This window comes from Chlorocebus sabaeus, chromosome 18, assembly GCF_047675955.1.
Source record: "Chlorocebus sabaeus isolate Y175 chromosome 18, mChlSab1.0.hap1, whole genome shotgun sequence".
Classification (NCBI taxonomy): domain Eukaryota; kingdom Metazoa; phylum Chordata; class Mammalia; order Primates; family Cercopithecidae; genus Chlorocebus; species Chlorocebus sabaeus.
Window position 1 is genome coordinate 35,894,894 of NC_132921.1, and position 17,458 is coordinate 35,912,351.

The 17,458-nt window shown below is 40.3% G+C and overlaps 1 protein-coding gene across 2 annotated transcripts in view; it reads right to left on the minus strand.

Moving 5' to 3' along the window:
- Positions 1-17,458, minus strand: part of KATNAL2 (katanin catalytic subunit A1 like 2) — a 126,887-nt gene that overhangs the window by 11,220 nt on the left and 98,209 nt on the right. For both annotated transcript variants that reach the window (XM_007974122.3, XM_037982353.2), the window contains exons 13-14: positions 15,807-15,898; positions 13,710-13,820 (exon numbers count right to left, since the gene is read on the minus strand). In XM_007974122.3, coding sequence (XP_007972313.2) covers positions 13,710-13,820; positions 15,807-15,898 — 203 coding nt within the window. The remainder of the gene's footprint in view (positions 1-13,709; positions 13,821-15,806; positions 15,899-17,458) is intronic.

Sequence of the window (17,458 nt, forward strand, 5' to 3'; positions counted from 1 at the left end):
TCCTGTCTCCTCTGTTAAACCAGGGTTCCGGGGACAGAGATGATTCCAAATTTTACAGAATGTGGAAGCACCGTAATTCTAGTTTATTCCTTCACTAGTTAAAAAGTATTAAGTTTAAATTATCGGCATAATAAGAAAAACCAACCTTCAGTTTTAAAAGTGAAGTATTTGCAGTATGTCTATGTAACACCATGAAGTGAGTGGTCAGGACAACTCTGGAAATTAATGTTTATTAACATTCTGTGGTTGATAATAGGGAACCAATGACTAAGCATTGGATACTTTGTCTTCCACAGTGAGCCCAGCACCAGCTGTCCCCAACCTACAATTCCCACTTGGGCCAAACTGGTCTGCTTACCATTCTCAGAATCTACTTTTTGCCATGCTGGTTCTGAGTTTCTACTCAGGCCATTTTCCTTATGTGGAACTTTCACTTTGTCTATCAAAAGTTGAGTCATGTTTATAGACCCAGATCAAGTGCTCTCTACCTCATAAACGCTTTTAAAACTATATGTCATCAGAAATTGCCTCTTTGCCTTGTATATTTTTATTCTACTTATTATTGTCTGTACCACAGTGCTGGCTGTATCTCCATCTCATAGTTATTTATTTTTTATCCCATTGATTATTCAATCAGACTGCCAGTTTCCAGAGGCCAAAGATTATGGGCCATAGGATGTGGATTCCCCCTCCCTCCATCATGCAGAATAAATACCCAACAGGTGCTCAAGAAATAATATTTCTGGCTGGGCACGGTGACCCATGCCTGTAATCCCAGCACTTAGGGAGGCTGAGGTGGGTAGATCACCTGAGGTCAGGAGTTTGACACCAGCCTAGCTAACATGGTGAAACCCTGTCTCTACTAATAATACAAAAATGAGCCAGGCATGGTAGTGGGCAACTGTAATCCCAGCTACTCAGGAGGCTGAGGCAGGAAAATTGCTTGAACCTGGAAGGCGAAGTTTGCAGTGAGCCAAGATCGTGCTACTGTACTCCAACCTGGGGAACAGAATGATACTCTGTCTCAAAAAAAAAAAAGAAAAGAAAAGAAATACTACTTCATCTGGGCATGGTGGCTCACGCCTGTAATCCCAGCACTTTGGGAGGCTGAGGCAGGTGAATCACTTGAGTCCAGGAGTTTGAGACTAGCCTTGGCAACATGGTGAAAACCCAGCTCTACCAAAAATACAAAAATTAGCCAGTCTTATAACCTAGTCTCAGAATAAATAGATATTTTTTAAAAAGAAATACTACTTGGACACATGAGTAACCTTTAGGTGCAGGGCTACTGACTTCATGTTAAATCGCCTGCTTCCTTAACATCCAGGAATTATTTATGAAGGTGAATCTGCTTTGTTGAAAATTTTAGCATTTTATAATCATCATCAGTTCTAATCAATAGAGAAAAGCTGCATCAACTTGGGCAATGGAAATAAGATGTTATATTTTAATATTTAGTGAAAATAATGGAAACAGTGAGTTTAGAGATTCATTGAACCCACATGGCTAGGCAGTACTTTTGAAAATCAGCTGACAGATGTGGACTCCAGAGACCCCACTTCTCATTCTGAGCAGTGAGTTCAGAAGCATGAGGCCAGAGGATCCTGCAGGAGACTCTGCAGCTATCAGTTCAGTTTATGCCCTACTGATGTTTGGGTTGAGAGCATCATTTCTTTATAATGAAGAATGAAAATTACTTCTAATTGCTACAGTATCAACAAAGAAGATATATTCCTCAATTACTCTTGCCAGAAAATATATTACCAAAATTGAGAGAAAAAAAATGGGAAGGCTGGCTCTGTTTCCAGCAAAAACATAAACTAGCTTCTCTTGTTATACAGTCCCTTAAAAAGCTCAATTAATTATAGGAAATACCTTTTGAATGCACGATTGAGCCCTCAAGGAGACAGGGCCAAAATTCTCAAGGGCCAAAAATAAAGAGGAAGCTGAAAATGAAAGCTGGACAGTTGAAGCTATGGCCGATTAGGGGTGTTTGTCTCTTGGTTACGAAAAGGTTTGAGTTTTAAAGGCTACACGTGGAATGGCATAGAAGGTCCTGGACCCATTCAAGATGGGAGGTGGTGTCAAGGCCCACCGCATAAAGACTCAGTATTGCTGAAGGGTGCATGCCTACTGTGAAAGGGTTGATTAGGAAATCTCCCCACTAGCAATGAAAGACACCAGGGAAATTTGTCTGCCTTGCACTTTGGGGTGGGAGAAAGTGTTCACTGATAAGTTAGGACTACAGATCTCCTCTTACTGGCATGGTCCAAAAAATTCTGAACAGAGAAATTAGCTAAAAGTGACATAAAGACTGACACAGTAAAACAAACATTCTCTGGAGGAACCCATGCAAGAATCCCACAGAGAGCACTTCATTAATATAAGCTCACAATCTACAGTTACAAAACACTAGCCGGGCATGGTGGTGCACGTCGGTGGTCCCTGAGGTGGGAGGATCGCTTGAGCCTGGGAGGCAGAGGTTGCAGTGAGCTGAGACTGTGTCACTGCACTCTAGCCTGGAGTTAGACCCCCTCTCAACAATGAATGAGACCGCCTCTCAAAAATGAATGAACAAATTAATTAATATAAAATTATAAAACACATAATAAACCATCATAAATGAGAGCTGGCAGAAAAAAAACTAACAACAGAAATAGACTCCACTGACAGAGTGTAAAATAAATTATGTTTATGAACAAAAATATGAACAAGACTTTCCCTTTGGCCAAGACGAAGTAGCCCATTCTTCTCTCATTCACACTCTTACAACTAAAAATCCCCGGATATAATACAAGAAATAAACATGGAGAGACCTTGAATGGTGGAAAGATGAGGACTGGCTAGCTAGGGACCCTGGGACTTGAGGAATGGCGTGGCAGTGAGTTCTCTGAGTTTTCTCTTTACTTCCCATATATCCCAATATAATGCAGGAGAAGCCTGCAATTCAGAACTGCTAAAATACACAGATACAAACACCCTACGAGAAGCCTGTTCTCACTAGCCAAAGGACTGAGGAGAGGTGGTCTACCGGAACAGAAAACCTTTTTGATAATACCTGCCCTACTCCAGCTAAACACCGGAGGAATAACTGCCCCCTCAACCTTAGAGTGTCCATGGGACCCAGCAGGGCACTGAGTCATGGTAGTGGGAAAAGGTGTGGTTCAACAGGCTGGTACCAGATTAAAAATGCTCAAGAAAAAGAAAAGTCAAATAAATTATGGTACACACATACAATGGAGTTTTATGTGGGATTAGGCAGGTTTTCAAAGTTGTCCACAATAGATTAAATGAAGGAAAGAAAACAGGCCATAGAACAAATAAGACTTGTATCTACAGGACAACACATTTTTGTTGCTCCGTGTATGTGCTCGACACACACATACGTAAAAGAGTCTGGAGAGGCTTACATCATTTTCCAGGGTATAGTTACAGGGGACTATTCACTTTTTTAAACTTTTATTTTAGGTTCAGGGGTACATGTACAGGTTTGTTATATAGGTAAACTTATGTCATGGAGGTTTGTTGTACAGATTATTTCATCACTCAGGTACAAAGCCCAGTACCCAATAGCTATTATTTTCTGCTCCTCTCCCACCTCCCACCCTCCACCCTCAGGCAGGCCTCAGTGTCTGTTTTTCCCCTCCTTATGTCCATGAGTTCTCATCATTTAGCTCTCACTTACAAGTGAGAACATGAGGTATTTAGTTTTCTGTTCCTGTGTTAGTTTGCTATGGATGATGGCCTTCGGCTTCATCCATGTTCCCGCAAAAGACATGATCTCGTTCTTTTTATGGCTGCATAGTATTCCATGGTGTATATGTACCACATTTTCTTTATCCAGTTATCATTGATGGGCATTTAGGTTGATTCCATGTCTTTGCTATTGTGAAGACTATTCGCTTTCAAACAATAATAAAGCATATAAATTATGATTTTTATAATAAACAAGTATTACTTTTCTAAACAACCAAAAGAGTAAAAACTGTTTTTCTCTTGGGAACAAAAAAAAATTACTAGAGAAGGATATGGAAGCAAAAGATGATAAATAACTAAACCATTTTCCCCAGAAGGGTAGATACAAAGATGGTAATACTTGAGTCACAGTGGTGAAATCAGAAGTATTTTTTTCTAGTTCTCAGATTTTCTATAAATTGGTTATAATAATTTTATAATGCTTTAAATTTGGTTTGAAATGTATGATTCGCATGTCAACCTACACCCTGTTAAGAAGAAAAGGTAATGCCAGAATAACCAGGTAGAAAGTTGTTTTTGTCTGATGAGATGAAACAAACAGTAAGGTGTGAACGAAGCAAGAGCAAGGTTACTGCTTAGTAACCTCCTGCTAGTCATCATGTGCCTGCCCCACTAGACTTACCAAATACCGCACAGTGTACTTCTTTCCTGGTCATATGGGTTTCACCCATAAAACACACATGGAAGATCATGGGCTTGATATTATTGCATGGGATAGTGAAGTTTTGTACATAAGTAATTCCAAGCAAAATGATTTGACCTCTAGTAGGCACAAAAATACTATTAAAGATGAAAAGCAGGCCGAGTGCAGTGGCTCACGCCTGTAAACCCAGCACTTTGGGAGGCCGAGGCAGGTGGATCACACGGTCAGGAGTTCAAGACCAGCCTGGCCACGATGGTGAAAACCTGCCTTTACTAAAAATACAAAAAATTAGCTGGGCATGGTGGTGGGCACCTGTAATCCCAGCTACTTGGGAGGCTGAGGAAGAGAATTGCTTGAATCCAGGAAGCAGAGATTACAGTGAGCTGAGATCATGGCACTCCAACCTGGGGGACAGAGCAAAACTCCGTCTCCAAAAAAAAACAAAAAACAAAAAACAAAAAAAACCTACAGGCACGACTGAATGCAATTGCAATGAAAAATGCATTCATCAGATCAAGGTGAAGTAATATAAACTAATGTCTTCCAAAAGGTTTTCAGATGGAACCACTGGTCTTATGAGATGCTCCTTGAGGAAAGGAGTGGGATCAGATAAGTGTGGAAAGTACTGCTTTATCTTATCTTTCATAGGTGTCACAAAGCACAATAGCATGGTTTTTTTGTTTGTTTGTTTTTTTAAGAGACAGGGTGTTGCAGCTCTGTTGCCCAGGCTGGAGTGCAGTGGTGTGATCATAGATCACTTCAGCCTCAAACTTCTGGGCTCAAGCAATTCTCCTGCCTCAGCCTCTTGAGTGGCTGGGACTACAGGCATACACAACCACGCTTGGCTGATTTTTTAACAATTTTTGTTGTAGAAACAAGGTCTTGCTATGTTGTCCATGCTGGCCTCAAGCAATCCTCCTGCCTCAGTCTCACAAAACACTGGGATTACAAGCATGAGCCACCATGCCAAGCCTGCAAATAGTATCTTTTATTTATTTATTTATTTATTTATTTATGTTTTGCAATACAAAAAGAGTTGAATAAACACACGCCACATGGGAAATGGAGTCATTACTCAAATCAATCTCCCCCAAATTTTGGAGGCTAGGCTTTTCCAAGGATAGTTTGGTGGGCAAGTGAATAGGACTATGGAAAGTGGTCCTCTTCTGGGGATGGCCACAGGACTGGTTGGTGGGTTCAGGTGGAGCCATGCGTCATCAGAAATACAAAAACTTTAAAAGACATCTCTAAAGGCCGACCTTAGTTAGGTTCTACAATAGTGATGTTATCTGCAGGAGTAACTGGGGAAGTTGCAGATTTTGTGACCTCCAGAATAATGGCTGGTAACAACTTAACCGACTTCAGACTTCTCTCATCCTCCTAACCTGGTGGTCTTCCAGGCTTTAGGAAGGCCATATAGTTTTCAAAAAGGGTTATGATCATTGAAACTATAAATGAAATGTCTCCCAAAGTTAACTTGGCTTGAGCCCAGGAATGATTAAAGGCAAGATGGAGGTTAGATCAGAAGATCTCTTTCACTGCCATAATCTTCTCACTGTTACATAATTTTTGCAAAAGCGGTTCCAGCAATAAAATTTCACAAATTTTACAAAAACAAAGGACTACGAGGACATTGCTGGGGACTCTCCATGAGCCAAGGAAGAGTCCCAGGAAATCAAGGGGCTGTAAAGCTTAAGCGCCATTAATGCCAAATTAGTATCACTTCTGGTGATAGCACAGGAGGAAACAAAGCAAGAACACAGCATAGGGAGCTGGGGCTGGGGCTGCAATTCTTTTTTTTTTTTTTTTTTTTATTATACTTTAAGTTCTAGGGTACATGTGCATAACGTGCAAGTTTGTTACATATGTATACTTGTGCCATGTTGGTAGGATGCTGAGTGGATGGCATCAGAGCAGACACCTGAAGGTGACCGACAGAGCCCTGCAGATATCTGAAGGGGAGCGGGATGGTGGTGGGAGTGCCACTGCATTCCAGATTGTGGACTCAGGTCTAAGAGTGAGTGCAAAAGCCCAGAGGCAGAGCCACAATAGTATTTGTTAGTTTATTTGTTTTTGTTTTTGTTTTTTTGAGACAGAGTCTTGCTTTGTTGCCCAGGCTGGAGTGCAGTGGTGCAATCTAAACTCACTGCAACCTCCACCTCCCGGGTTCAAGCCATTCTCCTGCCTCAGGCTCCTGAGTAGCTGGGATTACAGGCACGCACCACTACGCCTGGGTAATTTTTGTATTTTTAGTAGAGGTGGGGTTTCACCATGTTGGCCAGGCAGGTCTTGAACACCTGACCTCAAGTGATCTGCCTACCTCAGCCTCCCAAAGTGCTGGGATTACAGGCATGAGCCACTGCACCTGGCCCACAATCGTATTTTAAAGACATTGAGCAATGCTGCTGGGGAAAACCAGTTGAACTATCTTTAACTTGGCATCTCCTGAACATACCAGGCCACTAGATCTCATTTTTTGCACAATGCTTGCTGACCTGTGGCAGATTGCTTTTGGGAAAATGTTGATCTAGTCAAGGCACAATCAAGGCTAGAAGGCAGGGAGGACAGCTTCTCCCTGAAGCCCAGAAATGAATGTGGTTACTATGGAAAGAACAAAGGTTACATCTCCTGATCCCTCCAATCACATGCATGCATTGCTATAGCAATGTTACAGCAGCAGGAGAGGCTTCATATGGGAAGAAGTAGGTTAACATAGATAACAGAAAGACATCCCTGTTAGCAATTGCCCCGGCGGGTTTCAAATTTGGCTGAAAAAATAAGTTGAAGTCACCAGGCGATGGCACAGGTGAGCCACTGCTGACTGACAGCTCTTTTCCTTGCTGATTTTCCCTGCAAGTGAATCAGGACCATTTTATTCCAAATGCAATCATCTCTTAGATCTTAAGTTTTCTTATAAATATTAGGGATTTTTTAATCCAGAGCTTGGTATACCAGGTATTTGATTTTTAAGAGAGTTGCTGGGATTTATAGCCCTTTTACAAACAACAAGGAAAACATGAGTTTCAGCATGCTTCATACATTCAGTCTTCACACCTTATTTGTACAAACTCCCAGAGAGTTATATAGGCATTTGAAGATGACATTTGCCTTAATGTGCCTGTTTAGTATTTTGTTTCCTGATTCTTAGGCTTGAGTTTGTGAATACTCAACAATCAAGGCACGTCAAATTAGTCCTAACTGTGTTTACTACATTTCTTACATGGCTATTATTTTAAGCGGTAATATTAAAGCTGCAGCATTTGTTATTCTTCTTCTTGCTTGTTTATACATCAATTGACACACATGAGCTGTTCGTTCTTCTGGTCCTCTCTGTGACTAGACTAGGGAAGGTGCTGTTTGGAGGAGAAGTGCTGAATAAACAAAGGCTGCACACCTGTCACTGCTGGGAAGGGAGAAAATGATTGCCCCTTTGAGACAGAATCGATGTGTCTAGAGAAAATGGTGGTAAATTAACCAGCAGTAAAGAATAGCCTAGTGCCCCAGAAGATGCAATAGATGAGAACTGCCACTAACTGTAAGGAATTTCTTTGGGGATTTTAAGACTGGGTCTTTACATCACTTGGTATGATTTAGTTATTTCCCCTAGAAGGACAGACTGCTTGAATCAGATAAGTCTATTCCCTCATCTACAACCCTGAAGCCAAGAAAAAGATCTGTCCCAACATTCTTGCTAAAAAATACACTATTTTCTCATAGAAGGACTTCAGCAGTACGTCACAAGGGACTTAAGAAATGTCTAAACCCTCTGCTACAGTAACCTGATTTCCAGAAATCTGTTCTAAGGAAACAACCAGAACTTTAGTCAAAGATTTTTTGGCGAGGAAATTCATTTCATTGTTATTTCTAACAGAGAAAGTTTGAGATCATCATGTATGTTCAACAGGGAAGGAATTATTAATGAAATGATGGTATATTCGTGTGTGAGAATTTTGGTCAGCCCTTACAAAATCTAACTTTCAAGGATGATTTAATGACATTGGAAATGTTCTTACTCTCATGTTAAGTAATGAAAACAGGACACTAGTGGGAATACAAAGTGGTACAACCTCTGCGGGGGGGATACTTGGCAGGCTCTACCATACTTTCATGCACATTAGCCCTTTGACCCAGCAAAATCTACTTCAAGGAACCTGCCCCAAAGATACACTAGCAAATACACAAAATGTGGTCTCCACACTGCTGCTCACTGCAGCATTCTTTTTAATAGCTATAGAGTAGGATTAACCCAAATGCCTATCATTAGGTGGCTAGTGGGATAAATTATTATATACACAAAATGGAGCCCTGCACAGCTATAAAGAGAGCAAGGAAGAACTTTATGTACTTATTTGGAAAGATTGGCAGGATATTTTGTTAAGATAAAATCAAGACAAAGAAAAATTTATGTAATAAGCTATGCTTTGTGTAAGAAAACCAAGTTCAGTTATTTTATGTTTTTTGTTTTTTGTTTTTTGTTTTAAAAAAAACCTTGTAAGTTTAGCTGTGGAATATGTGTCAGCTTGTCTCGATGTGATGTTTATCAAATCCTTAGATGAGTCCAGTGGTCCTCAATTGGGGGTGATTTTGTCTACAAGGAAACATATGGCAATGTCTAAAGACATATTTTGGTTGTCACAACTGCTGGGGAGGAGGTGCTACTGGCATCTAGTGGATAGTGGGCCAGAGATGCTGCTAAACATCATCAATGCGCAGGACAGTCCCACCACAAAGAATTATCTGGCCTGAAAACATCAGTAGCTCTGAGGTTGAGAAATCCCACATTAGCTCTTTCATCTTAGTTAGGCCAGGTCAGTACCGTTTTCTGTGTCAGAATGTCACTGTCAAGATAGTATTTGTGCTATTACTGAGAAACTCTGATATATACACATATGCAGTATTTGTACATATTGGGATAAAGTGAATATTAATTATATTAATGCTAAGAACTGAGATTTTCACAATTAGAGAAAAGATACAAATATAAAATCAAATATATTAATCCTAAATTTGAATGGGAAATACTAACATGGACTCATTATTTGCCTCTTGTTAAGGATATGTATTTCCTAGCTCTGTATCAAAAGGCCTAGTTGTGAGACTGTGATCTCTGAATATTAACATCATTTCCCACTAAAGGCACCAGGGCTTCACGAATAAATGGCTGATTCCAGAAGCAAAATGTACAAAATGGACCTGAGTCATCCTGCACAAATAAGAAGGAAACTTGGCCTTGACCACGCCTAACAGTAGGGGAAGACTAAGGAACAGAACCCCCAAGTTGAAGTTCTATTCTTAAATTCCAAGGGTGAAATAAATGTTGGGAGGCAATTGTCCATTTCTGCCATAGCAGCATGAGGGAGACAAATGAGTCTCTGGATCTGTACTCTCTCATATGGTAGCACCAGCCACATGTGGCTTTTGGGTATTGAAACTCAGTTATTCCAAATTGAGGTGTGATGTAAGTGTAAAATATATGCTGGATTTCTCCAATTTAGTATGAAAAAAGAAACTACAATATCACGATAATTTTTATACTGATATTAAAATAATGTTTTGAAAATACTGTGTTAAGTAAAACATGTTATTAACATTAATTTCACCTATTTCTTTTTACAAGGCAGAGAGAAAAAAAAGGAATAAAAAAGTTCAGAAAGGAAGGAAGAGAGAAAGAAAGTGACGGATAGAGAGGAAGAGGGAGGGATAAAGTGATGGAGGGAAGGAGGAAAAGAAAGAAGAAGGAAGGAAGGAAGGAGGGAAGGAGGAAGGGCGGGCTACAGAATGGGAGAAATTATTTACAAATCATATATCCAATAGAGGGCATGTATCTGGAATATATTTTAAAAGTCTTATAACTCAATAATAAAAAGAAAAATTTTTAAGTGAACAAAGGATTTGAAAAGACAGTTCTCCCAAGAAGATATGCAACTGGCCAGTAAGGACATGAAAAGATGCACAGTATCATCTGTCAGAGAAATGCAAATCAAAACCATTTCTCATCCACTCAGATGGCTACAATAAAAGAGACATATAATAACAAGTGTTGACAAGGTTGTGGAGAAATCGGAACTCTCATCCTTTGCTTGTGAAATGTGAATTTGCTTCATGTGAAATGGTGCAACATCTTTGGAAAACAGTTGGGCTGTTCCTCAAATAATCAAACGTAGAGTGGCCATATGACCCAATAATTCTACTCATAGGTATAAGAACAGGCAAATCTACAAGAACATAAAACAGATCAGTGATTGCCTAATGCTGAGGTGGGCATAGGGGAAATGGGATGGTTGCTAACAAGTACAGGGTTTCTTTTTGGGGTAAAGAAAAATGTTCTAAAATGGATTGTGGTGGTAGTTGCACAACCCTAAATATACTCAAAACCATTGAATCGTATACTCTAAATGGGTGAATTGGGTGGTATGTGAGTTATATCTCAATAAAATTTTAGGGGGAAAAAACAAAACTAATGGGGTTGTACCAAACAAGTCATGAGCTTGTAGTGAAAGAGAGAAAAAAGCTGATGGCTGACTCATTGGTCGCCACTGAAGGTCGCTGTGGCATCAACCCATGACTAAAAAAGAGAAAAAATCCTGCTTTTCTAGTATGAACTACATTTCAGGGTTACCAAATAACCTTACTGGAAGAGAGAAAGTTCTGTTATCAAGAATACTTCCAGCTGTTGATCAGAAGAAATGATAGACTTGTACCCCTGGTGAAATAACTGATTCAGGCAGAGGTCATCAGTGGATGCTAACACCATTGATGGGAGCTGTACAGGCAAGGAACCAGGCTGACACACCTGAACCCAGCGATCAATCTTAGCATCACTAAAAGTGGAGCAACAAGACATCGCATACGTCTAGGTATAATGCAACGTGATGTGCACAGCATCGCCTATGAAGTGTGTTTGCCAAAAAATTCTATTGACCCTGAATATAAATAATCTAACCTTTAGTCTAATTACAGGAGTAAGAACAACCCTACTACCATGAGGATACAATGAGCCTAATCCAGAAAGTGTGGACATCCTGCAAGACAATCCCTCTGGCAGGCAATAAGTCAATGGCAAGTGGAGGAAAAGAAAAAAAAGAAGAGACTGAGGTGGGAGGATGTTCTGATTTGAGGTCAGAAGTTCGAGACTAGCCTGGCCAGCATGGTGAAACCCCGTCTGTACTAAAAATACAAAAAAATTAGCCGGGCGTGGTGGTGGGTGCCTGTGGTCCCAGCTACCTGGGAGGCTGAGGCAGGAGAAGGGCTTGAACCCGGGAGGCAGAGGTTGCAGTGAGCCGAGATCGCGCTGCTGCACTCCAGCCTGGATGACAGAGCAAGACACCATCTCAAAAAGAAAAAGAAAAAGAAAAAAAAGAGGCAGTCTGTTCTAGATTAAAAACAACTTAAGGGAATGACCAGTTACACAGTGCAAACCTTGTTTGGATACCAGTTCAGTAAGTCAATGGTAAAGAGAGTTTTGAAACAAATTGGGAAATCTGAATATAAAGAGTAAAGAATCACTGTTAATTATGTTAGGGTGATAATGACTTTGTAGTAATGTAAAAAAAAAAAAAGTCCTTATTCTTCTTCGACATGTACATTTGAGAAATAACATTATAGTTGAATATGATTTAAGATACTGCAGCAAAGAAGTGGCAGGGGGTGGTGCTGGAATAGATGAAATAAATTGAGCAAGATGGTGTTATTAAAACGGGGAGATGGTGGGTTCATTCTGCTTTTTTCCTTTCCTTAGTGTTTTTTGGAATTTTTTATAATAAAACATTTTTTAAAATCCTAACAATGCTCAGGATATATGAGTTAGAACATACTGGTTTTAAGGCACATTGTAATGATGCAATCGATGATATGAGGAACATAAGCTCAAAAGCACATGTGTATTTGCCAACTGACACATTGAGAAGCAAATTTTTGGAAAAGCCCTTCTAAGCTTATTCAGTTTTTATTTGTTTATTGCTTTGTTTCTGGTTTTTTGACCTCTGTGAAGCATTTTATTTGGGCTTAGGAAAATTGAAGCAGCACAATAACTTTCTCAACAAATTCCTAGGTATTCACTGGGGGTAGAAGGTCCTCTATTCTTCCAGAAAATATGTAGGTCTCCCCAGGGCACAGACCTTTTCACATTCATGCCTAAAGACTTACAGTTTTTCTCCCTCCCCAGCTGATTCTAATATTCACCCCCAGTGGTTATGATCAATCTTGTTTTAAACTGATGAAGAAAAGAAGATTCCTTCCCTAAAAGTTTCCATGATCACATTTCAATGACGGTTTTCTCTTTGGATTCCACTTTGACATTATTGTATATAGCTCCTATATCTTTAAATTGTAAAATGCTGATCACCTGAGCAAGTGGAGAAAGTATTCTAGATTCAAGGGGAGGTGGAGCTAGGTTTAAATTATGAGTATATTTAAAATAACAGATTACAAATGAACGTTATGATTTTTTTTTTCAATGACTTCTGGTTTGGGAGTCCCAGATTATTAGCATGCACTACAGAAGAGTTTCTCTTTTCATCTTTGAATGTAGAGCAAGAGATGGGTGTGAGGGGCATGAAGTCACAAGTCCCAGCTGGGCTACAAGAGTTGTTGGTGTTGGTGGATTGCCCTCTCTTGACCTTGGTGCCCCTCTGAGAATGGGAAGAACAGCATTCCCTTTATCTATCTCCTGCTTCGCTTGAAGTTTGAAAGAAATAATGTATGTGAAAACAGTCTCAGAACTATAAAGGGCTTATACTTATTTTTAAAATATATTCTCAAAGTAGATATTGTTTTTCCCTAATCAACATCTCTTATTTCCCAATTCCACATCTAGAATTGTTCTTAAACCACTCTGGGACATGGTTTAAATAAGACTCTGAAAATAGATTATATTTTCCACTAGAGATTATTTACCTTTCTATTTACTGTGCAGCATTAAAGAGAAGATTTTCCTCCTAACTTAAAAAAGCTTAATTTTAATACTATAAAATTCAAACATATTATTTGAGTCCTGGAGATTTTAAGCATTTTGTAGTTCTATGCCAAAGTCCTACTTAATTTAAACATACTATGTAATTTGACTTTAATCTCGAAATGTCCATTTTAAATATTGTTAGTGGTTGCCCTGGCCGGTGCTCCCTCTGTTAAGGCAGATCTTTCATGGTACAGACAGCAAGGATTGGGGACCTGAACACTAAAGCCTTCACATTAATCTTCCAGGGCTGCAGCCAAACAACACAGCTTTGCCTGGAGTGGTCAATATAAAATTTTTATTTGTACTTAGTGACTCCTGAAAATGTATTCAGAATGTACTCTCTTGGTCTCTTACCACGGCAGGTTAGAAGCTGCTAAGACAAACACAAGATCTTCTGAGTGTGCCAGCCCATCCATCTGCACCAGTAACTCTGTCTTCATCCGCAGGCTTCCTTCATGTTCTCCCCTACAGAGAGAGAAGACATGATTCTCCCATGTCAGAGCCTTCGCCCTCATGACAAGAGCAGCATTCACAGCAATGTCCCTGTGACTGTAGAACAGTGTCTGTTCTGATGGCCAGTGGAGCCATTCATACTAAAATTAGAGAAAATGAGCAATTTGCTATTATTTTCACATAGAGCATGATAGAAAGCAAGTAAATGAATATAATGATGGTATTTGAAAGAAAACTAAAGGCAGGCAGTGAGCTGGAGAAAATAACTGAAGGGTCCACAGTCCCTTTGGTAGAGTAAATGCAGCCCAACTGTGTCTACCTGCAGCATTATTTACCTCTTTAAAAATGACATAATTGAGGCTAATCCCTTTCACTTACATAGCGCACAGGAAAGTACTTTCACACCCTCAGCCTCCTGAGTAGCTGGGACCTCAGGCGCAAGACCCCTGCCTGGCTAGGTGTAAGTTTTTTAATATCTATGCCCCTTAATACTCAACTACCTTTTCCTAAGAGAGAAGACCCTCTCTCAGTATATATATATATGTGTGTGTGTATATATAGTTTATTGTATATTATAAGCAGAATATATAATTAGCATTTGCCCATATATTTGCTATACGTTTAATTATCGTTTGCCCATAACTATAATTCCTTTAACATAGTATGATCAAAGAAGTCTTCAGAGCACCCATCCTTATTTCCTGACCCTTTAAAGACTCTAATTTTAGAGTCTTTGATCCCAGACCAGGAAATGGAAATTCGGGGCAGAACCTGGAGCACATACAGATGAAGAGTTTTCACATTAGCCCGATGAGGGCTGTGGGAAACTGGGGATAGAGATCAACAAAGCACGTGTAACAACAAGTGCATACGGAGACCTGGTCTTTGCAGAGTGACTATGAGGGTCGGCTGGTGCATTCCCATCTGGGTGCCTGTGCAGTTGCCTGCTCCTGTCAGGCCTAGCATAGAAAGCAGAGTGCTCCAGCCTAGGGCTGACAAGCACCAGCTCCAGTTAAGCCATGGAAAATGTCCCATTTCAATCAATTACATGAATCCCGTAGATTACTTGGGTACATCTTTATGGTTGCTTTTCCCTGCCGGGTAAATGGCTTCCAATGAGTAAAATTTCATAAATTATATTCTACTTATACTTCCAACAAGCTAATTAATTGTGTTTTATTACTATTACTTCTGCCTTGATGATAGACCATTAAAGGTCATTAATAAATGCAGCTGTGTTGAGATTTCCCAGAGATCTGGTTTTTCAAGCCAGGGGTGCCAGATTTAGTAAAAAGCTTCAGTGGAAAATACCTCTGATCAAGACAGAAAGCTGATCTTAAAAACAAATAGACAAAAAGCACAACACTACTCAGGCTTTTGGAAGCACAAACAGAAGGCTTATTACAGTCTGAGAAGTGTTCCTTCCTGCTGAGGACATTCGGTGACACTCAATCTTTAGAGATAATATATGTGACATATTTAAAGTCAGCCCTGCTGAGCCATAACCTGATGCCACAGAGAAGTGGTGTTTTCCCAGGCTTCACACACCGTCGAGGACTGCCTCTCAGGAGTGAAGTACAGACGTGGCCCTGCACAGTGGCTGAGTGGGCAAGCCTCATTCCCCAGGGGCAGCCCCTCTGGCTCCAGAGGAGGCCATCACAGTGGCTATTTTCAGCCAGCAGGACTGATATGGCAGCCTGGGATCCTGGGGCTAGAGGATCTTCAGGCCTGAAAACCACTCTGTGGGGAACGGGGGAAGGGAGGATGGCATTTCCTCCGGTTATAAAAACTACTTAAATCAGCTATTCAGTTAACAGGATCTAATTTAAAGACCTTTCCATGTGTCTGCAGAAAATTTGTGGGCTTATTAATAGGCTTATTCTGCTAGTAAATGTAGATGGGCTTCCGACCATCAAACACACTTACAAGAGGGGAGAAGCGATGACAAAAAAAAAAAGCAACAACAATAACAACAAAAACCCCAACCCTGTCTGTTACCCAGTAGCTGTGCCTCTCTGACTCATCACCGACTCCAGCTCGTCCAGGAAGATCGTGGATGGGGCGTGGTAGCGGGCAAGTTCAAATAACACCTGGGTGGGGGAAAAGCAAGCAAGTATTCAAGCTCATAGACTTAAAGTCCTCAGATGCTCCCAGAGAGTAAAAACTTAGAATGACTGTAATAATAAGCATTTACGCTGCACTCTCTTATTTCACAATAACTTTATAATCATTACAATTATTTCTCCCTACCTCCACCCCATGGGGTTGGATGGTCCAATTATTTCCATTTATAACTTGATAAAATTAGAGGCAGAGAGTAGGTGGTTACTCCAGGGTTACTAATCATAAATATGAGAGCTTCAGATAAAATTTGGTTCCCAAGCTTGCAGTCGGCTAGTTAACCCCTGAAACACCCTACCAATAATATGTTCCATGTGGACACAAGAGCCTTGGAACATGTATAATCATTTGATAATTCTTCCCTTAATCTTTGGGAACAATGGGAGGTTATTCTCAGAAGAAAATATTTCAGGGGAAGGATTGAGTTCCTGTCATGGGTAACAAGGCTGACAAATTTAGCCCCTTTGTGTTCCTCAAATTACTCCATAGCCTTCCCACACTACCTCAACAAGGCTGCTTGGTAGGCTTAGGTACTAGAAGGCAATTCTCAACTGAATACGATGTTCTATTTGAGAATAAAATAAAATATTATAGACTGAACAAGAACAGGAAAGCAACCAGCAAAAGAACAGACATATAAAAACAAAATAAAGAGCTCTAAAGGGAGATGTGGTGGTGATGAATAGAATATAACAACCTAAACTTTTTTTTTTTTAACCCTGAAACTGATCTCTTGAGCATCATATACAATCCTTCACCGGTTGATGGGAAAAAACAGTGGAGATTTAGAAAAGAATAGAAATTCTTTAATAGGCATGGGGGATTTATTCTCCATGTCACTTAGCACTAGCAAACCATCACAGAATCAGAGGGAAAGGGTTCTGAAAAAGTCAGGTTGTGGTTTTCATGAGCAGCAGCAGCTCATGCCTTACAGGTCTCCCTGTCACCGAATGGGAAATACCTCACCTTCCCCACTGCTCATGGGTACATTCAAGCGCATGCACCAGCGTCTCCCTTTTACAGAATTGACTGAGTTTAATGAACTGAGAGAACAATGGCAATGCCAGGGCATTCATCACAATGCCTTCCAGATACAATGGAGACCACCTAATTCAGGGCAAATAACTTTCTGTCCTTGTCACAGACACACAAAGAAGCCCAAATATACCTGATATTAAGGGTGACTACAACAGTGGCAGTCTACCCAATGAAAAATGAAATATTAGAATATAAAACCCATACATGTTTTTAAGGTGCTCACTAAAGGCAGAAAAGAGACCAAGAGCCTCTGCTAGACCACACACCCAGTTGGAAGGAGAACCACGCCTGGAGTCTAGGCATTCATACTGCCCACTGCATTGCTCATTCCACTTGCAGGGAATATACAGAATCATGGGTAAGTGTTTCTGGAAGCATTAGTCTAAAATTTTCAGAGGAACCTGGAGGAAGTTAAATCATACAACTGGGGGGCGGTGCATTGAAAGATGTAAGCATCAACAGATGTATGCATTTGCTAAAGAGACCACTCA